At 38.6% G+C, this 22631-nt stretch overlaps 1 protein-coding gene across 2 annotated transcripts; it reads left to right on the top strand.

Moving 5' to 3' along the window:
* The first annotated feature begins 99 nt into the window (after nucleotides 1–99).
* Nucleotides 100–16563, top strand: RRP9 (ribosomal RNA processing 9, U3 small nucleolar RNA binding protein). Of its 2 annotated transcripts, none has more exons than XM_026725220.2 (15): nucleotides 100–342; nucleotides 833–915; nucleotides 1319–1419; nucleotides 4119–4186; nucleotides 5117–5158; nucleotides 6970–7096; nucleotides 8823–8947; nucleotides 9988–10080; nucleotides 10716–10816; nucleotides 11547–11681; nucleotides 12890–12952; nucleotides 13040–13185; nucleotides 14301–14380; nucleotides 15268–15341; nucleotides 16377–16563. In XM_026725220.2, exons 1-15 carry the CDS (start codon nucleotides 256–258, stop codon nucleotides 16480–16482), a joined length of 1431 nt encoding a protein of 476 aa, XP_026581005.1. In that variant the 5' UTR covers nucleotides 100–255; the 3' UTR covers nucleotides 16483–16563. The 2 variants fall into 2 exon arrangements, 1 of the variants encoding a protein (XP_026581005.1); XR_003376315.2 differs by having other exon boundaries at nucleotides 129–342; nucleotides 13045–13185.
* Nucleotides 16564–22631: the final 6068 nt, after the last annotated feature.

Here is a 22631-nt window from a genome sequence, read left to right on the forward strand (position 1 = left end):
GCATCTCCGACCTTCCCACCCAGCGCCCTCGAAGCTCTCCCGGGCATCCTCGTTCTACCGCCGTCTCGGAAGTAACTACGGAGCTGAACAAGCTCTATTCCTTTGAACCAACGAGAGGGAAGAGGCAGAAGGGCCTTTTCGGAAGAATGCCAGCCAATGGGGAAGGCCGGAAGCAGTTTCGTCCAATGGGAAAGCGCCGGAGGTTGGCTCAGGGAGCCACGTGTAGGAAGCATTCGCCAGAGAAACTGAAGCGGCATGGCGGCGCCAGGTCCCAAAAAAAGACAGCAAAGACAGCGAGGAGCTTCTGCTTCGGCCGCGGCGGCTGGGCGCAAGAGGCGAAAGGTCAGTGCAGGAAAAATGGGAGGGAAGGCAGCTAGGCGACCGATTGAAGGGGAGCGAAGAGGTCACGGGAAGAAAAGGAAAGTTAGTGAAAGCAAACGAGTTATAGCAGAACTTCGGGAAAAGAAACTACTAATCCTGTTACAGGAAACGAATGGATGTCAGAAAGTGTAGTGCATGTTTGTTGATTTAAAAAAAAAAAGTCTAGAATGAAAATAGTAGGGTTGAATTATGAAGTAGTTTGGGCAAATTTGAAGTTGAGGTGGTTACTGAATGTGATGAATGGCGAAAATAAACCATGCATAAAATAGATGTAGAATGATTAGCAATTGCATCAACTTCTGCTGCCCATGCTCTGCTAATGGTGAGGATTGCATTAATCAAAATGGGTATATTTGAGCCTGTTTATTCCTGCTTCTTCAGCTTTTCAATAACTGAGTGAAGGCATTTATTTAATCAGTTTTGATCTTAAATAAGTTTTTTTACTTCCCAGGTCCCTGCTGGCGAAGAAAAGGTTTGGCAAAAAGCTGGCTCCAAGTTGAATGAAGAGATCTCTAGTGATTCTGAACCAGATGTGTAAGGATATGTCAAAGTGTCTTGGTATTTTTCTTTTCAAATTAAAAAGCTCATGTCATAACATTTAGGAACTTCCTGTGGAGATGGTTGTATGAAGCTCATGATGAGAGAATCGTGTTATGAGATCTCATGATTATGTAACACAAGTGGTGAGATTCCTGAAATACAGTTCTTTGTGGCATCAACTAATGGTCCCAAAGGTCTGTACTTTAGGAATCTCATAACATGTAATATTGGTACCGCAAATTGCATAAAATAAATAAGGTACCACAAATTGCATAAAATCGGGACAAATGACAAGTATTTTCTTTGAGGGAATTGAACAGTAATTTTCTCTTGTTGATGGATAATTATTGCATGATATAAAGTATTCCTGTATAAATTGTTTCTTTTCTGCCTGTAGCTCAGAAAATAAAAATGAAGCAGAAGAAGAAATTGAAGAGACTCCGCAAGAGAAGAAACTGAGATTAGCAAAATTATATTTGGAGCAGCTTCGCCAACAAGGTGAGGGGAAACTAGATTTGATTTATTTGGACTCTTAAACAATCAGATTAAAATTCTTAATATATGAAATGAAACCAGTCTTTCTGTCTATCTACCTGTTAAACCTATTACATTTATATAACCTCCCATCTCACTATTGTGACTACGGGCAGCTTATAAAAAAATTTAAAAAATTAAAAATTCAACAAAAAATAACCACAGAAATACAAACATTAAAAACAATGAAACTTAAAACATAATCAGCAGGAGCGCATCATAAATGTGCAACTTAGCAAGTTCACCACCAATGTCATCAGATCCTCAGATCAGATGGCAAAGCCATATCTTCAGAAGGCCAGGGGGATCACAGCTAATCTCACCCTCTGAGGAGAGGATGTTCAAAAGGGTAGGCACGTCAGAAGAAAAGGCTCTCCTCCTAGGTCCCATTAGATCAGATGACTTTGCACCCACCACATACCATTTCTGATGGGATGGATAGGTGTGATTGGGTTGAGGCAGTCCCTTAAATACCCCAGCCCCATGCTATGTAGGGATGCACCTTGACACAAACTGATAGCTGATGCAATTTATAGAGCAAAAATGTACCTTGCAGTGCTGTAGATGTGTGCATAGCTGCTCATGTCTCTGCATTTTATACCAGATGAAGTTTCTAGATGTTCAAGGGCACACCCTTATAGACTGTATTATAGGTAAACGATTTAGATGAGGGAATAGAAGGGGAACTCATCATATTTGAAGACAGCACTAAACCAATAGGAATAGCCAACTCCCCAGATGATAGGTTCAAGATCCAGATGGATCTGGAGAGACTGGATCGCTGGGCCCTATCGAACAAAATGAAAAAAGCAAGCTTTTAAACTTAGGCAAGAAAAACCAAATGTACAGGTATATATTAGATGAAACCTGGCTCAAAAGCAGTAACTGAAAGGGATGTTGGAGTCCTAGTGGATAATCAATTAAATATGAGTCAGCGGAACAAAGCCAATGCAATCCTAGGTTTCATAAACAGGGATAGACTCAAGATTGCATAAAATATTAGTATCACTTAATAAAACCTTAGTAAGACCACACCTGGACTACTGCATCCAGTTTTGGTCACCACATTATAGAAAAGATGTTGAGACTCTGGAAAAAGTGCAGAGAAGAGCAACAAACATGGCCTGGAGACTAAATCATATGAAGAACGGTTGCAAGAATTGGGTATGGCAGGTGTAGTGAAAACAAGGTCTAGGGGTGATATGATAGCAATGTTCCAATATTTGTGGGGCTAACAAAGAAGAAGGGGTCAATCTATTTTCCAAAGCACCAGAAGGCAAGACAAGAAACAAGGGATGGAAACTAATCAAGGAGATAAGCAATTTAGAACTAAGAAAAAACTTCCTAACAGTGAGAACAATTAACCAGTGGAACACTTGCCTTCAGAAGTGGCTGCTCCATCATGGAAGACTTTTAAGAAGAGACTGGACAGCCACTTGTCTGAGATGATATAGGCCGGGTGTTAGGAATGTAAGTCACCTAACAGTTGGGTTGGAAAATACATAAACCAGGATAGGCATTTTAATACTCTTTAAGGGAACGCTAAAATTGTAATTGGGTGTGGTTCCTCAAACGGCCGTAAGATGGAGCCAGAAACCTGGGTTGTTCTGTTGTTGCTGAGAGTGTTGTTGTTCCTACATTTTCCCTATTGACTGTTGCTGATCATAGTTCTTGGATTTGATGTAAGTCTGTTACTGAACTCTTTATGATACTGAACTTTGTTATTGGATTATCCCTGGACTGAAAACTGACTGCTTTAACCGTGAATGACTTGGACTGTTTGTTGAACTTTGCTTAACCGTTTTACTGGAAGTAAAAACCTACATTTTACTGTACTGTGTATCTGTGTGCTGGTTGTGTGTTATTCTTCACTATTCTCACTATGTCTCCCTGTGTGCGCTCATTCTCCTAACGGAGAATTACCTCAACACCGGGTCTCCTGCTTGAGCAAGGGATTGTACTGGAAGACCTCCAAAATCCTGTCCAACTCTTATTAGGGCAGGAGTGGCTGAGCATTGGGCCTCTTGATCCAGAAATAGATACAATTGCACAAAAGCCAACCTATCTATGATTGCCACTTGCTCATTTGAGCAGGAGTTGTGAGTCCAAAAGGATTTCCACGTGGTACTATTGGGCAGTGTTACTCATCCAGAACTAAAGATGGTTAATGCCCAGATCCTGGTGGTCCCAAGACCTGAAGCCACTCAGTTTTGCCAGGGTTAAGTTGAAGCCTGTTGTTTCCCTATAAATAAAATTAACAGTACAGTAATTGTATAAATTACTTAGCCTGTTGTGAACTTTTATTTGCTTATTTAACTTTTCAACTATTTGAAAAGTTCCGTGTCAGCAAAGATGGCTGTGAATTAATCTTGAGAAGATTTTTTTTAAAAATCTATTCCTTTGTGTAAAGAAGGCATAGACATCACAATCATTTCCCAAAATTAATCACCTGGGAAATTTAATATGTGTTTTTTAAATTAATTTCTCCACTTATTGGAGATACCAAAATACTTTGGGATGAAAAACCCTCATCCTGTTGGGTAGCTGATTGGTTCTGGGCATTTGTTTTAATGAAAGATCTTCAGGATTTGAAATTGATTTCAGATTGGATTCTTTGATTAAGTAAACATAGCTATGTCTATGATTTTTTTTGCCTCTGGTAGAAGAAGAAAAGGCTGAACAAGAGGCTTTTGAGAAAGACCTGGTTGCTGGCCGATTAAAGGAAGATGTGGTGAGTAGAACATGAGGTAGCAGACTGGAAAGAAATTGGTGCCTCTACCTATCTTGAATTGGGCATTAGAAAGCTTAAACAGCACCTTTTGTCATGAAGTAAATAGTATCTTCTCACTGGAGAGTAGTGGACTTCATTGTTCCCCATGCTTCAGGCCTTGTCAGGCTCCATTCTAGTGGAGTGTGGGTATTGCTTGTATAAATCACAGTCACTCTCCTACATAGAGAAAGAGATTAATAATATACAGAACACAGGCATGTTTAACCATAGTCCATGTTTAAGTGGCAAAAAGAGTATGAGGGCTTTTAGACATAAAGTCAATGGCTTGACAGGGAAATTGTACAATCAAAGTGATTGTAGGGGAGTTTCCTTTTTCTTGTGAATTAAATCCTTTCTCAAAATTCAGCTTTACTTTAAAGATATAGTGACTTCTCTGGCATTTGTAATCTGATAACTTGTAGTGTGATTTCTTTTTACATCCACAATCACAATTTGTACTCATTCTGAAGAAAATTCAGGTTGAAGAAAGCTGAGTAATTTTGGAGAAGTGACTTTTTAATGGGCTTTCTCCATCAAATTCTTGGACACTGGTTCCTGCTTTGCTTCCTTTCAGTCATAAGCCAATAAGGTAGTAATAAGTCTGATATTCAGTGTCAGTTTGATAGAAGTATAAGTTGAAGTTCTTAAATGTGAATATCTCAAAAATTTGCCATTTACATATTGATTCTTTTGTCAAAATTGAAAAGAGATTGTGATCACTCTTGAAATCCATATAGAAGAATTTAAGGTCATTTTAAGGAAATTAATCCAATTTAATATTTAGCTATATGTGGGTATAAGAATGTGATCCATATACTTTTTCCTAATTTATGTATTATGCGAAGAAGGTAAAAAGAGTCAATCTAATTCTATTTTATTTGTCCCCCATAGCTTGAACAGAAAGGAAAATTGCAAAGACAAATTGCCAACAGTGTAAGTAGAAACTTTTTTTTCACAACTGCAGAATTTCAAAGCACCTATTACTCTTTTCCTTGAACTATGTATGGTACACGTGGTGTGACTGCCAACGCATTAGCTTATGGAGCCTTTTATTATTTGAGATTGTTGCAGGATTTTCCTGTTTTTTATATGTTCTTTCCCTGGGGACAGAATTATTTTATTTAAAACGTTTATTCTTGCACCCAACTCTGGGCAGTTAACATTGAATTAAAAGCCACAAACAAAAGCAAAAAACCGCTAGAACACTTTGTGCCTGAGGCCATTGATATGCTTATGTGGTAATTTTTAAAAAAAAGATGAGCTCATCTAATTTCCTTTGGACAATCCCTGAATCTTCAGTGCCATGGCAAATATTCAGTGCCTGCCAAGTCTTGAATGCCTGGCATGGTAAAAGCCATCTAGATCTTAAAGGTTAACTGCCATGGTACAAAACAGGGGCCACAATAGAGGAGCACAACAGATGACATTGTGTAATACAAGGGACAAAGAAGCCCATCCAGTTGCATCTGGTGGGGCAGAGGGAAATAACAGAAGAGAGTGGTCAGATAAACTGACTTTCTGCCATGCAGGCTTTTAGGTGGTAACCAACATTTTGAATTGCCTCCATAATTTCCTAGAAGCCACTGCAGCTCTTAGAACAGTGGCGTGTTGTGTCCAAAATAGTGAGGCATACCATGGTGTGCCCAAAACTACCTACCCCAGCACATTCTGGATCAATTGCAATTTCTGAGTCATTTTCAAAGACATACAGTTGATATCTAACCCTGAGCTGGTGGATAGGCTCAGTAGCTTTATGTATATATTAAATCTGAATGCAGAGAAAGTCTTGAGGAACCCTGCAAAACAGAATGGGCCTCTCTCCCTCACTAACACCAACTGGAATCTTCTCTAGAGGAATGAAAACCACTGCAGTATTATGCCCCCATTCTCACTCCTACCCTGATCTAGTCTGGAAAGATACCATGATTTATAGCAACAAAGGCTGCAGAGAGATAAAGAAGCAGTAGATCGGATGTACCATTACCATTCTGATCCCATCAAAATTCATCCTCAAATGCGATCAAAGCCATCTCACTGCAGTATCCAATTCTGAAACCAGACTGAAGAAAGTTGAGATAACCCATTTCCTCTGAAACTATAGTACAATATTCTTCTCAGAAGCCAAAAACCAAAAAAATGAAAGTGTACACAAAAAATATTCAGTAGCATTGTAGGTAGCAATGGTTTTGTGAGGAGAAGACAGTCCATTACCTTCTTCAGTGCAGGAGGTTTCACCTTCCTGAAATGGATGAATTCTGTTTTGACCCATCACATATTTTCCCCAAAAGACTCATGGATCTAATATATAAGTGATCCTAGAGACTTAGACACCTTTACACACATTGGCTAAATTCTCTTGTTGTCCTCCAGCAGCACTCCAGGCATCCTTTCTACTATTTTATCTTCCAGAGTTCCTCTGAAAATGAGGGCTCCCAGGGATTCACAAACAGGGAGAGGCTGCCAAATGCAGTCTAATTCAAGGCTGAGGTTGTGATTAAGGCCCGGCAACCCGTAGCTCTCTCAGAAAGCTGACAGGATCTGTTAGCCATGTGTGGTAGACCAATTAAATAGATCCTACCTCTGAGGTGAGGCACAGTGGTTGAAAACCAGGCAATAAGATTCTAGTTAACACTGTGTCTTCAACTTCAGTGGTATCTCAGCACTGAGTAAGTTGGTATGCTGTAATTTTTTTTCATTTGTAATTTTGGTTTGGAATGCTGATGTAACTGGTATTCTCTGAATAGTTGCAGCCTCCAGACATATCTGACATCAAGATACTGCGAGGTCACCAGTTGCCTATCACCTGCCTAGTAATTTCACCAGACGACAAATATATTTTCTCTGCATCCAAGGACTGTTCGATCATCAAATGTAAGTCTTATTTTCTACAAAAGACGATAAACTATAAGAAAGAAGAGGTGTGAAAGAAAGTATTCTAAACGTATAAATTTATATTTTTATAACCCTATAAATATTATGATTTTTTTTCTCTCTAAAGATGGAAGGTTCAGAGGATCAAATTTACATTGTCTGAACTGAATAGATCACTACTGGAGTAATGGAGAGCCAACTCCCAAATGCTGATGGCCAAGAATGATAATCAGCCTATTTTTTTAATAGCTGCATTATTCTTAATATGCTCCTTTCCACTGATGTTTTTCAAAGCTATTTGATATTTTTGACGTATTCTTATAACCAGCCTTCCAATTTTAACTACTATGTAGACATTTGTGATTGGAGCAAACATTTCATAATCACTGCCAGGGAGAAAGCTGCAATCTAACTGTTGCAGGCTGGCATAAATAAACACAGAGTAAAACATTTTAGAACCCTGATCTTTCAGCATAGGATTTATTTATCAGTCTCTGCTGTGTCTGCATCTAAGTTGGCATTGTTCTTCCATGCCAAGATAGGAGGAGATGGGAATGATCAGTGGCCTGCTGCAAATAAGTTTGCATCGTTCTTTGAAGCCAAGGTTGATGAGATCTGCTACAAATTGTGCTATAGATTTGAGGTAGCTCATAGGTAATTTTGGAAAATTCTTGACCCATTTTTAAAGAATGTCTTCATCTTGTAGATCTTGAATAAGTGATTAGAGTGTGTGAAAAGATGAGGGCCATATACCGAGTACAAGACTCTTGCCCCTTCTGGGTGATAAACCTGGTTAAGGAAAGTGGCTTATGCCACTGTGAGAGGGATGTGTCACTTCCCCAGTAATAGCAATAGCACTTAGACTTATATACTGCTTTATAATGCTTCACAGCCCTCTCTAAGCAGTTTTACAGAGTCAGCATATTGCCCCTAACAATCTGGGTGCTCATTTTACCCACCTCAGAAGGATGGAAGGCTGAGTCAACCTTGAGCCTAGTGGGATTTGAACTGCCAAATTTCAGGCAGCAGATAGTCAGCAGAAGTGGCCTGCAGTACAGCACTCTAACCACTGTACTATAGTAATAATGGAAGTAATAATGTGTGTGGGGTGGGAGAGAGGTGTGACTTAGATAGGCTGCTTCTCAATAGTAGCACTTTATTGAACAGCTTCCCTTTAGAAATTAGATTTGCCCCTAGATGTCCCGCTCCTCTGGAAACTTCTGAAAATTGAGTTATCTCTCGGGATGTAGATTGCAGAGCAATGCATCAAGCCAGCTTGTTTATGAGATATTGGAGTTAGGTTGGCTTCTCTGAAGTGATTAGCTTGGCCTCCCCTTGGAACACTTTTGTAAAATTTAATTCTTGAGTAGATCTTGGTGTGGTGAATAGCAAACGTTCAACAAAAGTTACCAGGAAGGTGGAATTGGCAGAAGTAATTATTAATAAATTAATTTGGGTCTAGGGAGTGAACAAGGATTTGACTAACATCATACTTAACATATTTGAGTCCTTTTCTGTACATTAGTATATTTGCAGTTGAAGTGAATGAAGTGCAGTTCCTGAGTCACTTATTCATGTTTTTGAGGCAGTTGAAGCATGATGGAAGATTATTTTTTTCTCAAATTATGGATTTTACTAAAATAATTTTCAGTGTTCTAGCTTGCTTTTAAGTGTCAGAAAAGAATTGTAATGTTTGAAACTGACTTGAGCATCTTTATGCTTGCAGGGGATGTTGAGAGTGGAAAGAAGCTCCATGTGATACATAGAGGAAAAAAGGGGGCAGAGGGCAGCCATGTTGGACATACCGCACACATCATCTCAATGGCTGTGTCGTCAGATGGCAAATTCCTGGTAAAAAGAATCTTTTCTTCTGCTACACTGAGGAAAAGAAAGCAACTCCACACAAATTTCTCCTCTGTGTTGCAAAAATGATATTTTTTTGTGGTGGTTGGTGATCTTTTAGTATAGTAGAGAGATTCTTCTTCATAGTTCCTTAAGCTATGTTCAGTAGATCCTCCTATATCAACTAACTGTTGATATGAGTTATACATCCACCCTGTTCGACGCTGTGGGATCTGTGTATCTTGAGGAAATTTCCCTGAATCTAATCAATGGATATAATAAGCACCTCTATCCACATAGACAGGCAATCTCCAGGCAATTCTATTGCTTTATTCTTGCTGGACTCCACTTCTCCCTTTCTCAAAACAAAACAAAACTCAAAAGGCAGTTAAAGAATGAGGTGTTTGAGTCATGCTACTGTAAGGAAAACATTAAGGGCAGGGGCCCCCTGGCTGGAGAATTCTGGGAGTTGAAGTCCACAAGTCTTAAAAGTTGCCAAGTTTGGAGACCTCTGCATTAAGGCATTAAAATAAGTGTGTCCAGAGAGCTGAGACACTTGTGTTTCTGTTACAGTAGACCCATTACAGGTAGTCCTCAACTTTCAACAGTTCATTTAGGGACCGTTTGAAGTTTCAATAGCACTGAAAAAAGTGATTTTATGACAATTTTTCACACTTATGACTGTTATAGCATCCCCATGGATTTACATTCGGATGTTTGATAACTGACTCACTTTTATGATGGTTGGAGTGTCCCAGGGTCATGTGATCCCCTTTTGCAACCTTCTGACAAACAAAGTCAATGGGGAAGCCAGATTGATTTAACAACCATGTTACTAATTTTACAACTCCACTTGATTCACTTAAACAAATCTGGCAAAAGTCGTAAAATGGGACAAAACTCACTTAACAAATACCTCACTTAACAACATAAATTTTGGGCTCAATTGTGGTCATAAGTTGAGGACTGCCTGTATTACTAAACAGAATGTGGGCGTAAAGTGATAGAAGGGGAGAGAACTGAGCAGGGTCTTTCTGTGTCGCTTCTAGGCCACAGGTGACAGGAGCAAACTCATTATGATCTGGGAAGCTGCAACCTGCAGACACCTCTATAAGTTCACAGGCCATCGTGATACTGTATCGGTAAGTGACCACAGCCTCTAGAAGTGTTCGTAGTTATAGATAAAGTGCATTCAGGATATAGGGGAATGTTTTTAATGGATGCTATTTCTATGTCTTTCAAAAAGAATTTTAACAGTTGAAATTTTTTTTACAACAATCTGGAAAATGATTTGTAGAAACAACTTGCACTCCTCAATCAGCCATCAGTCAAAACGATTTGAATCCTTTTTGCTGCATAGATTTTTCTAGAATAATAATATTTTTTAACAATTTTGTTCTTTTGTAAATTGTATCACGGGAAAGCAAAATAAATATTTTAAAAAAATATGGGGAATCGATGTTAAATGTATCAATGCAAAAATTTGCATCCCTTCTCTTTACCATCCTCTCTTCCATACAAACATGAAAATCTCTGCTTAAAGTATAATGAGTATGGTGTAACAAAAATATTTTTTATCTTGTTTTATTAAACAAGTGTCCATGGTAGCTTATTCCACCTGTACTTTGTATGTGTTGGTCACTCTCTAATAGAGAAGTCCACATTTCCCTCTAGGACAATTAGATTGGATGTGATAAAGAAATGGAAGATTAATTCTGCCTGCTCTTGGGCCCATCTCATTCCATCCCTTTCTCTCTTCATGATTTCTCCCTTTCAGGGCTTATCTTTCCGCAAAGGCACTCACCAGTTGTACAGCGCCTCCCATGACCGCTCAGTCAAAGTATGGAACGTGGCAGAGAATGCATATGTGGAAACCTTGTAAGGAACAGTTTTTTGGCATATATGCAGAATTAGTGATATGCACATAGCATGTTTCTGATCTATGAAAATTAAATTCTATGAAGATCGGAGACCACAGGAAGCAGAATGAATGTGTCATTAACAACATTGATATGGTGATTCATTTTTACACAGGAACTCTTATGAACCCGTACCCTAATGCTGTAGTAGCATTGCTCAAGACTAGAGTATTCCAAACAGAGGCCTTTCAAATTTCAGGATCTCCAAGCCAGTGTTTCTCAATCTTAGCAACTTTAAGATATAGGGATTTCAACTCCCAGAATTCTGCTAGCCAGCATGCTGGGTAAATGAATTCTGGGAGTTGAAGTCCACACAATTTAATGTTGCTGAGAAACACTGCTCTAAATAATATGGGGATTTTTGGCTGGGGATTCATGGAGTTGCTGTCCCAGTGGAACTTTTGAGGTGATCACCTTGGAGAAAGATGCCCAAGTTCATCATGACAGGAATCTGTAGGTTCTCATCAGCATGAAGCAACAATAAATGAGGGCGCTTGCATGTTCTTGTTAACAACATTTTTAAAAGAAACACATTCCATTCTCCCTTTATTCACTTGCCCAGGATCAGAGAGCCAGGATTTGTTGAATATGTCAGCGCCTACACAGTAGCTTGCAATATACCCAACTGAAATACTGGGTTCTCAAACATAGACAGGCCATGATTGAATCTCATCCTCTTTTCTCCCAAGGTTTGGTCATCAAGATGTGATCACAGGCTTGGATAGTCTGAGCCGGGAGTGCTGTGTCACATCAGGAGGGAGAGATGGCACTGTCAGAATCTGGAAAATCGCTGAGGAGTCCCAGCTTGTGTTTTATGGACACCAGTAAGTGTGAGAATCATTGTCTATTCAGGCTTCTTTTACAAGTGTATTGTATCAGAAAGAAAAATCTATATGCAGCATATTACAGAGGAATAATAAGCTACCACACGGTGCTTTGTTGCATCTCTGTTATTGTCAGAACTAAACGCATTGATGATTGATTTTTTTTTGAAATTAGACTGTGGTCAGCTGTAGTTTTAATTTATTTGATCAAATTATCTTTAGATCTTCTAAAAATAATTTGATTATTTTTTTTAGATCTTTTAAAGAACTTCTTTTTAATCCTCTCTTGGAACTGGGTGAATCTATAACTTCATGTCGCAGTCATCCTATGTCTCCATCCAAAGCAGTTTGAGAAGGTTGAGGGAATTGTAAGAATGAGATGAGATCCGATATGAAGTGAGATGAAGCAAAGTACTAGAACTAGAAGAGGAAATGGCATGGTCAGGAAAGAACTGTTTTTGAGTGGAACCCTTCCCAACAGACCGATAGTTTCTCCAATCCATGTGATTTTTTACCTGTTATGCGAACGTGAATCACGTTTTAGTACATGAAATGACCACTCTGGCGAAAGATAATCTTTAGATTCTGCAGCACAAAAAAATGTATCTCATGAAATGGGGACAGGCCCACTTTTCGCAAGTGAGAAATCACTTTCTAAAACTTTCCCAGTGCTGTGCATGGTTTAAAACTGAGAACTTAGAAGTGCAACTCTTTAAAGCAGCTGAAGCGTTTCTTCCAGGCTTGTGTGAAAAGCTTTTTTGACTCCCGTATGCGCTGAAGAACCTCTTCTGAATCATTTTTAAAGTATGCACAGTCATGCCCAATATTTGGAGCTTGTTTATTGGTTAGTTTTGCTAAAGGTTAGGAACACAGTGTTTTGCAATATAGTCATGGGTGGGCTCTAGAGGATACAGAACAAATTACTGAGTGCTGCAGATTTCCTAGTTGAAGATGATTTTTCTAGGCTGAATGGATGTTATTCAAATGCTTCATCTCTGTGGTAGAAGAGCTTTCTATCAAGGGAACATTAGAGAGATCTTGCATTTTTCACCTTTTGTACAATAAATATGTAGTTGAAATATTGAGTGTCTTTCATTGTAAAAAAAATAAATGCTCTGAAGCATACAGTGTAGATAGATTACTAGGAGGCTGGAGTATTTGCATTGCTGGTTCATTAGCTGTAAGTATGGTTTTCTTTTTCCCATTAGAGGTTCGATTGACTGCATCCAGCTCATCAATGAAGAGCATATGGTATCTGGTGCAGATGATGGGTGAGTATACTTTGAAACTATAACTCAGTAGAAGTAAAAACAAGTGATTTCCACGTGATATGTAATGATTGTGATTTTGTTTCCAAGGTCAGTTGCCCTCTGGGGTCTCTCCAAAAAGAAACCACTAAAAGTAGTGAAGCATGCGCATGGTTTTCATGGCGCACAGGGCCTGGAACAGCCATTTTGGATATCTTCAGTTGCTGGTTTGCTGAACAGTGACCTCGTAGCTACAGGTACCAAGAGATGCTTGTCTTCCTTTTCTGCTTGCCTTTGGGGCTAAGAAACTGGATGATGCTCTTTTTTTCTGACATTAGTTAAAAAAAACAGTACAGCATTTTAGCTTAAAATCCTTTATATAGTTCTAGGAAAAATCATATGTATAAGTACTTTGAGTTTACTTCTAAATAGACATGTATATGATTGTCCTGTCACCATATTTTTTAAACAATCTTCTAATTTCCAGCAGTCTTTCAAGGACATTCCAAGATATTTATAAATGATATTTAGAGGCATTCACTGCTCTGACTTTGCTGTTTCAGTTTTTGCCAGATTTATATACCACTCCATAATGCTTTGTAGCACTCTCTGGGCAGTTTACAGAGTCAGCATACTGTCCCCAACAATCTGGGTCCTCATTTTACCCACCTTGGAAGGATAGAAGGCTGAGTCAACCTCGAGCCAGTCAAGATCAAACTCCAGGCTGTGGGCAGACTTAGCCTTGCAATACTGCATTCTAATCACTGTACCACCAGGGCTTTGATGTCTTGATCTTGATGTCAGAGGATAATTATAGTTTTAGATAAATGCTTAGATTTATAAACTTGAATCAGTAGTTTATTCCTATTAAGCACAGACTGATAACCTGATATTCTTGCACTTCCCACAGCCATGGGAATAGCCACAAGATTGCCCCCAAAATTTACTGCTGACTCATAATTCTTAAGCTATCAGAAAGAAAAAATTATTAAATACATGGGAGGTAAAAAAAAAAGTAAATAAATACATTAAAATATGGTTTTGACCTGGGCCATATTCAGTTCATAGAAGTGTGGCCCCCTTCTTTTTAGAATTATGTGCTGTTTGTTTGTGTATAGTATACTATATACTAAAGTTTATTTAACATGTTTATTTAACATGCATCATTTTAGAAAATAATGGCAATAGTTACAATAATATCTTACATTAGGAAGGATAAAAGTTAGATTGAGAGTTATCCATTAATCTCTAGCTCTAGATTCTTCAAGAGCATCACTTGAAGAAATAGGAATGTGTCATTGAGCTAGACTTGTTAAAGCCTTCAGACTGAATGTGGACATTTTAAAAACATTATATGCTCTGCTTTTGGCAGGTTCCCACAGCAACAGTGTGAAATTGTGGAAATGTGGAGAAGGATTTCGGAAGTTGGAACTCCTCTTTGAGATTCCCTTGGTGAGGAAGCTACTTTGAGCCGTGGGCTTAACTTCCAATTAAACTTTTCTATCTTGAGATTCATATTAAATTAGTTTAAAAAACAAGTGGACCAAGAGGAAATAACACTGGGGAGTTATTGCAGGTGGAGTGAACCTGGGAACTCTATGCAAGACTTGCCTTGTTAGTTTTAGCTACACTTTTCTCTCAGTTTGTTCCCTTTCTATCACAGATTTAACTGTTCCAGGGATCTTCCTAAGGAATCCAAAGTTACACAGCATAGATGAAATGCTTTGAACATTACAGGCATCTACTTTAATGATCAGTTGTGTGTATAAATGAGTTCTTCCTCAATAACTCATGAAAGTTAATCCATATTGCAGCATACTCCAGTAGTTAGACCCCAAGACTTCCTTTTGAGCAGTCAGGAGCACTTAGCCTGATACAGAAAACAGGTGTCTGCAGATCGCCTGCAATTCTTTAGTGGCTGTTGCCTATAGGTTGCAGGTTGCTGCACTGTGGTCTTGAGCTAGAAAAGGAGTGTCCCAGCATCTAGCGAATGGAATGGAGCAGGAGGCCTTCAACACTGTAACTCAGATGAAAAGTTTCCCCATCCTTACTTCACGTGTATCTTTTTTCAAATTTCCAGCAACTCATAACTGGGATCCATGTAAGTCGACTGACTCCTTATGGTTGCAGAGGGAAAATCTATTTCTGTCGCTATCCAAGTAGAGGTCAAAGACTTAAAAAATAACATTTAGTGTGATAGAAATGGCAGAAAGCAGACTTCCTCCAGTGTGGACCCCTATACATATATTAAGACTTCCAAACTTCCCAGGCAGCATAGCAGGGGGGAAAAAACAATTACCACATTTTTTAAAAAAATATTTTGGTTTGGTGTTTTTCAGATTGGTTTTGTTAATAGCTTAAAATTTGCAAATTCTGGAAACTTCCTAGTTGCTGGAGTCGGACAGGAACACAGGTATGTGCAAATGAATTCCATTTACATTGGCAAACAGCCTTTACACATACAGTGGAACCTCTGGTCGTGACCGTAATCCGTTCCAGGACTACGGTCACAACCCGTTTTGGTTGTGACGGGAAGCACAACCGACTGCGCATGCACAGATAAAATTTGCACAGACTGTACATGTGCGGAAGGAGAAATTGGTGTGGAAAAAGAATCTACCGTGCCGGGTTTGTTCGCCACCTGATTTTTGAATCATGCCCCGATTCAAAAATGGGGTGGATTTTTTGGTCAGAACCCAATTTGGTTGCAAACAGAAGTGTTCGCAACCTGAAGTTCCATTGCATTCTCTCCCGGATTCAAGGTTGAATATACTCTGTTAAAAAGTATCCTAGTCTGTTCCCCCAGGGTTTTCTTGAGAACATAGATACAGTATTGAGATTTGGGCTTGCTGAAAAATTCTTTTAGTAGAAATTGTTCCTGGAAGTGCCATGGGCAGGTGATTATGTAGCAAATGCTGATGAACTCTCAAATAGGGATTTCTGTTTGGAGCAAAACATTTATTATGAACAGGAAGAAATTTGGGCAGGGCAGAGAGGTTACTTCCTTTGCTTTAGTACCCTGACTTAGCTAATCATAAGATAGCTCTCCTGTGCATTAATACCAAATTGTAGGTAATCCTGGGGTTTTTTGTTGCAAGGATCAAAACAAAACAGAGCTTTCATTCAGAATAGAGAACAATAAGAGGTGTGAAATTGACTGCCTTCTCCAGATTTGGGGGTTGAGATATAAAACCCTGCTGTGAAACTACATGGAGGAAAGAACTGTATTAAAACTTTTAATTCCAGCCTTGTCAGTGTCTTATTGTTTGTCCTATTATAAATTTTTGGAGGGTTTTTTTTTAAATGTGTACATTTTACAGAATAACTGCTAGTGTATATGAATGGTGAAGTAAAATTTCCTTCAGCCCTTTTGTAGAATTCCTATTCAAGCCAACCAACAGAATGTTTCATAAGCATATACTTTATTTTTTTCTGGGTTGTATTTCAGGTTGGGTCGTTGGTGGAGGATTAAAGAAGCCAAGAATAGTGTTTGCATTATCCCACTCAAGAAGACCATAGCAGGCAATTCACAGAAACAGCCTGAAGTCTCCTAATACTTTCTTTCTGCAAATCTTGTTCATGTTTCATGAACTCTCTTATATATTATATATTAAAGCTATCTTGTGTTTCAAGAACTTAGAGCTCATTTTGATTTTGTTTCATTTTTATTTCACTGTATGGATCAATCATATCAATCTAATGCTCTTCTGGAAACGGAAACATTTTGCGTTAAACCATAAAATGGCTTCCTTGGCCTTGAATTAGCATTTTGTGTTACCTCCGCCATTCTGTACAGTGTCAGACTTTTTCTGAGTCAGGCAAGCCATCTTTTTTCAAGCTCTGTAATCTTTGGCAGTTCAAATCTACTCTGGCAATAGTGGTTTTATGATCTCCATATTCTCTATTTGGGAATTAACAATACAATTATATGCATTTTATTAGAAGAAGAAAAGAATTGTTCACTAGGACTTACTTATATTTCCTTCAACCCTGAAGTGTAAACCTGAAGTAAGAAAAATGTGTTTGATGACTGTCATGGATGATTAGAAAGGAGAACACAAAGTGGGGTGGGGGGGGGAGGACACACTGTTTTAACTTACTTAGCGCCTTCAACAATAATTACAGTGAAAAAGTGCAAAAAGATGTACTTGGGCCTACGTGTCTATGAAATTATTTTTTCCAGCATCAGAACTGGTCTTATTCTGCTTACTTTAAAGCGTTTATATAGCTCCCTATTTTATATCGAACTCAGAGCAATTCCCAATCAACAATTAAAACAATATCAACAATACAATAATACATATATGTATTAAAAAACCATAAACATTAAAAACCTGGCACCAAGGCCTTTCCCCTTGGTGTTCGGCAAGCCTCTAGAAAAGGACTTAAGCCCTGGCTTAAATTGATATCTAGACCAATGACCTACCTCACCCAAAGTGCTGAGATAGGGTGAAGTGAATGAGAAAATTTAACAATGTTTTGCATGTGGAGGCTTAAATTTGGTGTCAGGTTTTTAATGTTTACAGTTTTAAAACATATGTATTTTGTTTTATTATTGATGTTTTAATTGTCGATTGGGAACCACCTAGAGTTCAGTATGGGGATGCTACATGAATGTTTTTAAATAAAATAAATAAAAGAGAAAGTCCGGTTTTTAGTCTCAGCAATGTGCTAGAGCTAGTTAGGAAGCAAAAGTTTTGGGTCTGAAACCGATTACGGTCTTGTCAATTTAAGGCAGCAGGCAAGGGACCGGGTAGCAATGAGCTTGTAAACTGACCCACTTGGTAAGGAGTTGCTTGACCAATATTTGATTTTAAGGCTATGACTTTTGGAAAGTAGACATGGGGGCAAAAAGGGAGGCATGTCCTCCCTCCTTTTGCTAGAAGTCTGGTAACCCTGTGTAAGAACATCTCATGATTCAACACTTCAGTAATAAAAAAAGCACTTTATTTACATAAATTACAAAAAAATCACAAACTGGATCACAAAAAGTCTACTTTAAATTCTGTTATGTTTTTAAACAATATACATCACAATAATACTTTTTAAAGTTTAGATAATACTTACCGGTACATTCTCTTTTGTTATCGTTGTTTTGTATAGGAGCACTTTTTCATTCCTATCGTTCGCATATTTTGCAAACAGTTCTGTCCTTTGGCGAAAACAGGTCCCTGTGATTATTGGTCCCATTCAGATGTGTTGACTGCATTTCCCATCTTTAGCACAACTATATTGTATCACATTTGGGGAGGCTGAGCCATGCTTGAACTATCAGGGAGCATTGGTTGAAATCAACCATTGACCTAGATATCAGTTGGTTACCCTGAGCCAATCTTAGTCTCAGTTTAATTTGCAAGATGGTTATGAATACAAATATATGGAGCAGGGCACCCAGGCTATCCAGTATCTTCCTTGTGGAAGGGAGAAATTAAAATGTGATAAACTGCGGGAGTGATTGGTTCGAATGGCATAGTTTCAGACTTGTATATTTTAACAGAAATATTTACTTTAGATATCTTCCACAAGGGAGATATATCCTGGGTGCCCTGCTCCATTTTTTAATATTCATAACTATCTTGCAAATTAAACTCAGAAACTAAGTTTGGCTCAGGGTAATCAGTTGATATCTTGGTCAAGGGTTGCTTTCAATAAATTGTCCCCAATGATGGTTCAATCAGTCCAATTTGGCACCTTTCAGGTGAAAATTCCTAAATATCTAAATTCACATTTCTCCTCTGTATTTTACCTATACAAGTAATAATACAACTATATTGCAGCAGAACCAGCCTTTACCCTGGCTATGATTGAGGAATTAGCAGCTTAGGGGTTTACTCACACATTTTATTCCCTTTTACTTAATACAAAATAGTGTTCAGTTGAAATACAAGTGATGGAAAGGTAGGAGTCCTTCAGCTAAGTTCTGAAACTTCCAAACTGAGATTTGCAGTCCACAGTTAAAGCTATTCTACTTTCTAAAACTACAGGCCTTAACCTTCAGATTATAATATCTAGTTAAATCATGCTATGACGCTAAAGAACATTAACAGCCTTTCCCCCCCTTCTTCCAGGCTAGTGTGTTTATTTTGTCAGGTTTGCAGGTAAATGTCACAGTTGGAGGAGCTATTCCAATTACTAGATTTAGAATTTTCCATTCGGGTTTCCATGTCATGTAGGTTTGGTTTTATTGCCTTTTTTCATATGCATTTTATCAGGAATATGGTATTTCCCAAATCCAGGGAACACATTTTTCCCAGCATGTTGAAATATGAAAAATGTTCCCTTAATTTAGTCATTTTAGGCTGTCTTTCATTATAATAATGGATATTTTGTTTTACCATTAAAGATACAAGTTCAGTTACAGCACATACAATACTCAGCCAAACTTGGTTGTTCTTGAAAAAGTTAAGCTGTGTCAGACTGGGTTAGTTTTTGGTTGGGAGAGAATCAGGATGCCAGAGCCATAGACTAGATTGAGAAATGGGGACATGTCACAAAAGAAGGCAAGGGCAAGCCAATAAACCAACATAGACATGTCCATCTAGTCCTTTTGAGCCAAGCTCAGTACATGAGAGACTCGACTTTAAAAGGACAAGAAGGAAAGTGCCATCCATTATTAACAGCAAAACCACTAAACTGCTGTATTGATTATGACTCATGAAACTTTCCTTTAGATTCTTCAGTAACAATCTTTCCCCAGACTAATTAATCACTCAAGAATCTGCTAACCTACGGGTGTTCTTTTTCTTTCATAATCATAGAGGCTCTACTTCTAATCAATAGTTTTAATATTTGAGTTATTGGCTAAGGGAAATGTTTTCATCCATTGAGAAACATGGAAGTACTCCGTTCTAGAAGGTGCAGTTATATTCCTTGTGTAACAACTGAAGTTTCTTGCAATGGATTCATGTAAGTGGATTGATATTACAAAATGGTCTGGTTGAAAGAAACCTCGGATGTTACTTAGTCCGACTCTGCTCAGGACAGAATGCCCTCCTCTGACAGGGCCGTGGCGTTGGTTTCATTTTTAGTGAAAGAACTCATCACTTCATTAGGCAGACTGTTCCAGCGGCTAAAGTTTGCAACATCAGACAATTCCTATCACTATTTAGCCTGAACTTACTTTCTTTGTAGCTTATTCCACTGGTTCTGTGACAACTCTTCAGCTATTTGAAGACAGCTATCTTCCCCCAGTCATCTTTGCTTTAAGGTAAATAGATTGTCAGCCACACTCTAGACCAAACCAAGAAATCAATTCCACAAAAAGGCCTAAACTATCATCCCACCCCTTATATTCAGGTGAACTAGGAAAGGGACTACCTGATTTGCTGACACATGCAGTACCTTCTAGTTTTGGACTTAAACCATGTTTTTTCCCTTGGCCACTTTGGTAATGGCTCTGGCCTAGCTTGTCAACATTATCTTCCTTACTCACTACACAAATCCTTTAATTATTTATCCTAGGGTTGGTTTTCAGACCAGTCACCAACTTGGCAACTCTCCTCTAGACATGCTCCAGTTTGTTCCAGATTAGAGTCCTATAAAAGAGAACCATATATCCAGAATTATAGTTCTACCCCTTTGCTTGTTTCGGTGATTCTGGAGTTGCCTGCACAGTTTGGTTCCAGCTGAAGACGACAGTCCTGACACACCTCCCGCTGAATCAGAAAGAAGAGCACCCAAGTAGCAGTCCTGAGGCAATACTGGAGCACCCTTAGCCATCCCATTATTTCAAAGAGGGGGAAATGTCTGCTTATACTGTATTACATCATGCTGAGCAGCACCTAACAAAGTTCAGATGAATTGCCTTCACTGACTGGCAGGTGAAGCAGATCCTTGTGATAGTAGAAATGCTTCACAGCATCACTTACTTGCAAAAGAAATCTAGTACTGGCATACTATCTGTGTAGCTGAACAAATAAAAAGAGGCATTGAAACCATATTATTTTACACCTAAGCCCCAACAATAGTACAGTAATTCATCATCCCTGTATTGCCTAGTTCAAACACTGAAATTGATATGCTGAAAAATATTTCAACCTACAAACACCTTTAGATACCAAGAAGCTGTTTTTATCATTTCTGTGGCCATTCCTCAGACAGATCCCCACAGGCAGTTCACATGGAGAACATCTGAGAAGTGGGAAATATAGTTCAGTTTTTGAATCGGTTTAAAATTGCAAAGTACGTGCTTTTTAAAATGATACTGGAAAAGTTAGTCTTCCTAGTTGTGAGGTAGTTCTACCTCCCTACCTCACTCCACCTGTGAGCTGCAGGGAGAACTGCTCATTCCAGACCACAAATAAGGCTTACATTAATAACTGCTACTGATTCTAGTAGCCTTGTGGTATACAATAAGTATGGTAGTTTTATAAACAGAATTGCTTTAGAGAAGTAAAATTGTGTTTTTGACATTTATGTTAGCTTTCCTTGTGGGTAAGACCTCAAATCCTCTCTGCGTTCCTTTGATACACTTTACTCTTGTCCTGAACAAATTTAAGAACATACTGAATAGCATTTTGTTTTAGTGAGATAGAGAAATACAAGAATTCATTTTCTTCAGCTGCCAGGAAATGGATGTTTAAACCTTTCACAAACACAAGCTCCATCCCAAATGATTGTCGAGCATCAGAATTAACAGAGGTGTGTAATAAAAACACCAAAGCACACAAAGTGAGAAATAGCTTCTTTCTTTGTGTTACTTCAGAATGAGAGTAAATATTACCTTAAAACAGAGCAAGCATTGTGATATTAAATTCTTTAAATCTTATTAAAGAAGCCCAAGTCAAAACCATAGATACTGAGGGGGCAGAAGCCTCCAATTCACCCTTGCCCAAAGAAACGTAGCAAATTGTACTGCCATTGTGATTTCACTTGGATTTGGCACATTCCCGAGCTTTCTCAGAAAAGCCACAAATTAATTTATCCCTTTTATATAGCACAAGTGTTAGATTTCTATAGATTGTGCAAGAAATATTTAAATCTTGCTCCAGCTGCTAACCACACTATCTTCCCCCACCCCTCTGGAAATTTATGAAAGTCTTCCATGTGACCAAGGGTACCTCAAAATCTGGATGAGCACAGACTGTTTTTCCCAATCTAGCAAAGAATTTCATTTGCATTATAATTTTGCCAGAAGCACTGAAGACCCATCAGCAACCCCGCCTCACCCCTTTTTTCACAGTTGAGATTTCTTCCCTGTAAACAGCTGCCATTTTAAACATCTGTTTTTCCCCTCACTCAATCTAACATCTCACTTACAAACAACCGCTCTTTCCTTTGTGCTGGCCTCAGTGAAAGTTTGTTGAAGAAGTTTTGCCTCAACCCCCAACTTTGGAATAGCCTGAAGCTTTTCCTGTTGTTGACAGTGAGTTTTAGAAGGTTACACAAGCCGTGATGAAGGATTTAGTGCCTCTCTTAGACAGTACGGTGTAAAATGTGTCCATTAGCCAACTGTACATACAGCCAGTCATAGCAGCTTAGAAGAAAGCATGGCTATGTTTGCCCAAAGAGACCAACTATGGTTAACAGAACTGTCTAAGCAATTGGCTTTGTACAAAACACCAAGGCATAAATTAGCAAAAGATACTTTTAGTCTAACATACTATGCTAACTCAACAGCCAGTCACAGATGGTTCTTGGCATAAATTGTAACTGATGAAGTGGTTTGCACCAAAATATTCAGCACCGTATATACTTGGGCATA

Source organism: Pseudonaja textilis, chromosome 2, assembly GCF_049901715.1.
Source record: "Pseudonaja textilis isolate UNSWEBS1 chromosome 2, rPseTex1.2, whole genome shotgun sequence".
In the NCBI taxonomy this organism is placed as follows: domain Eukaryota; kingdom Metazoa; phylum Chordata; class Lepidosauria; order Squamata; family Elapidae; genus Pseudonaja; species Pseudonaja textilis.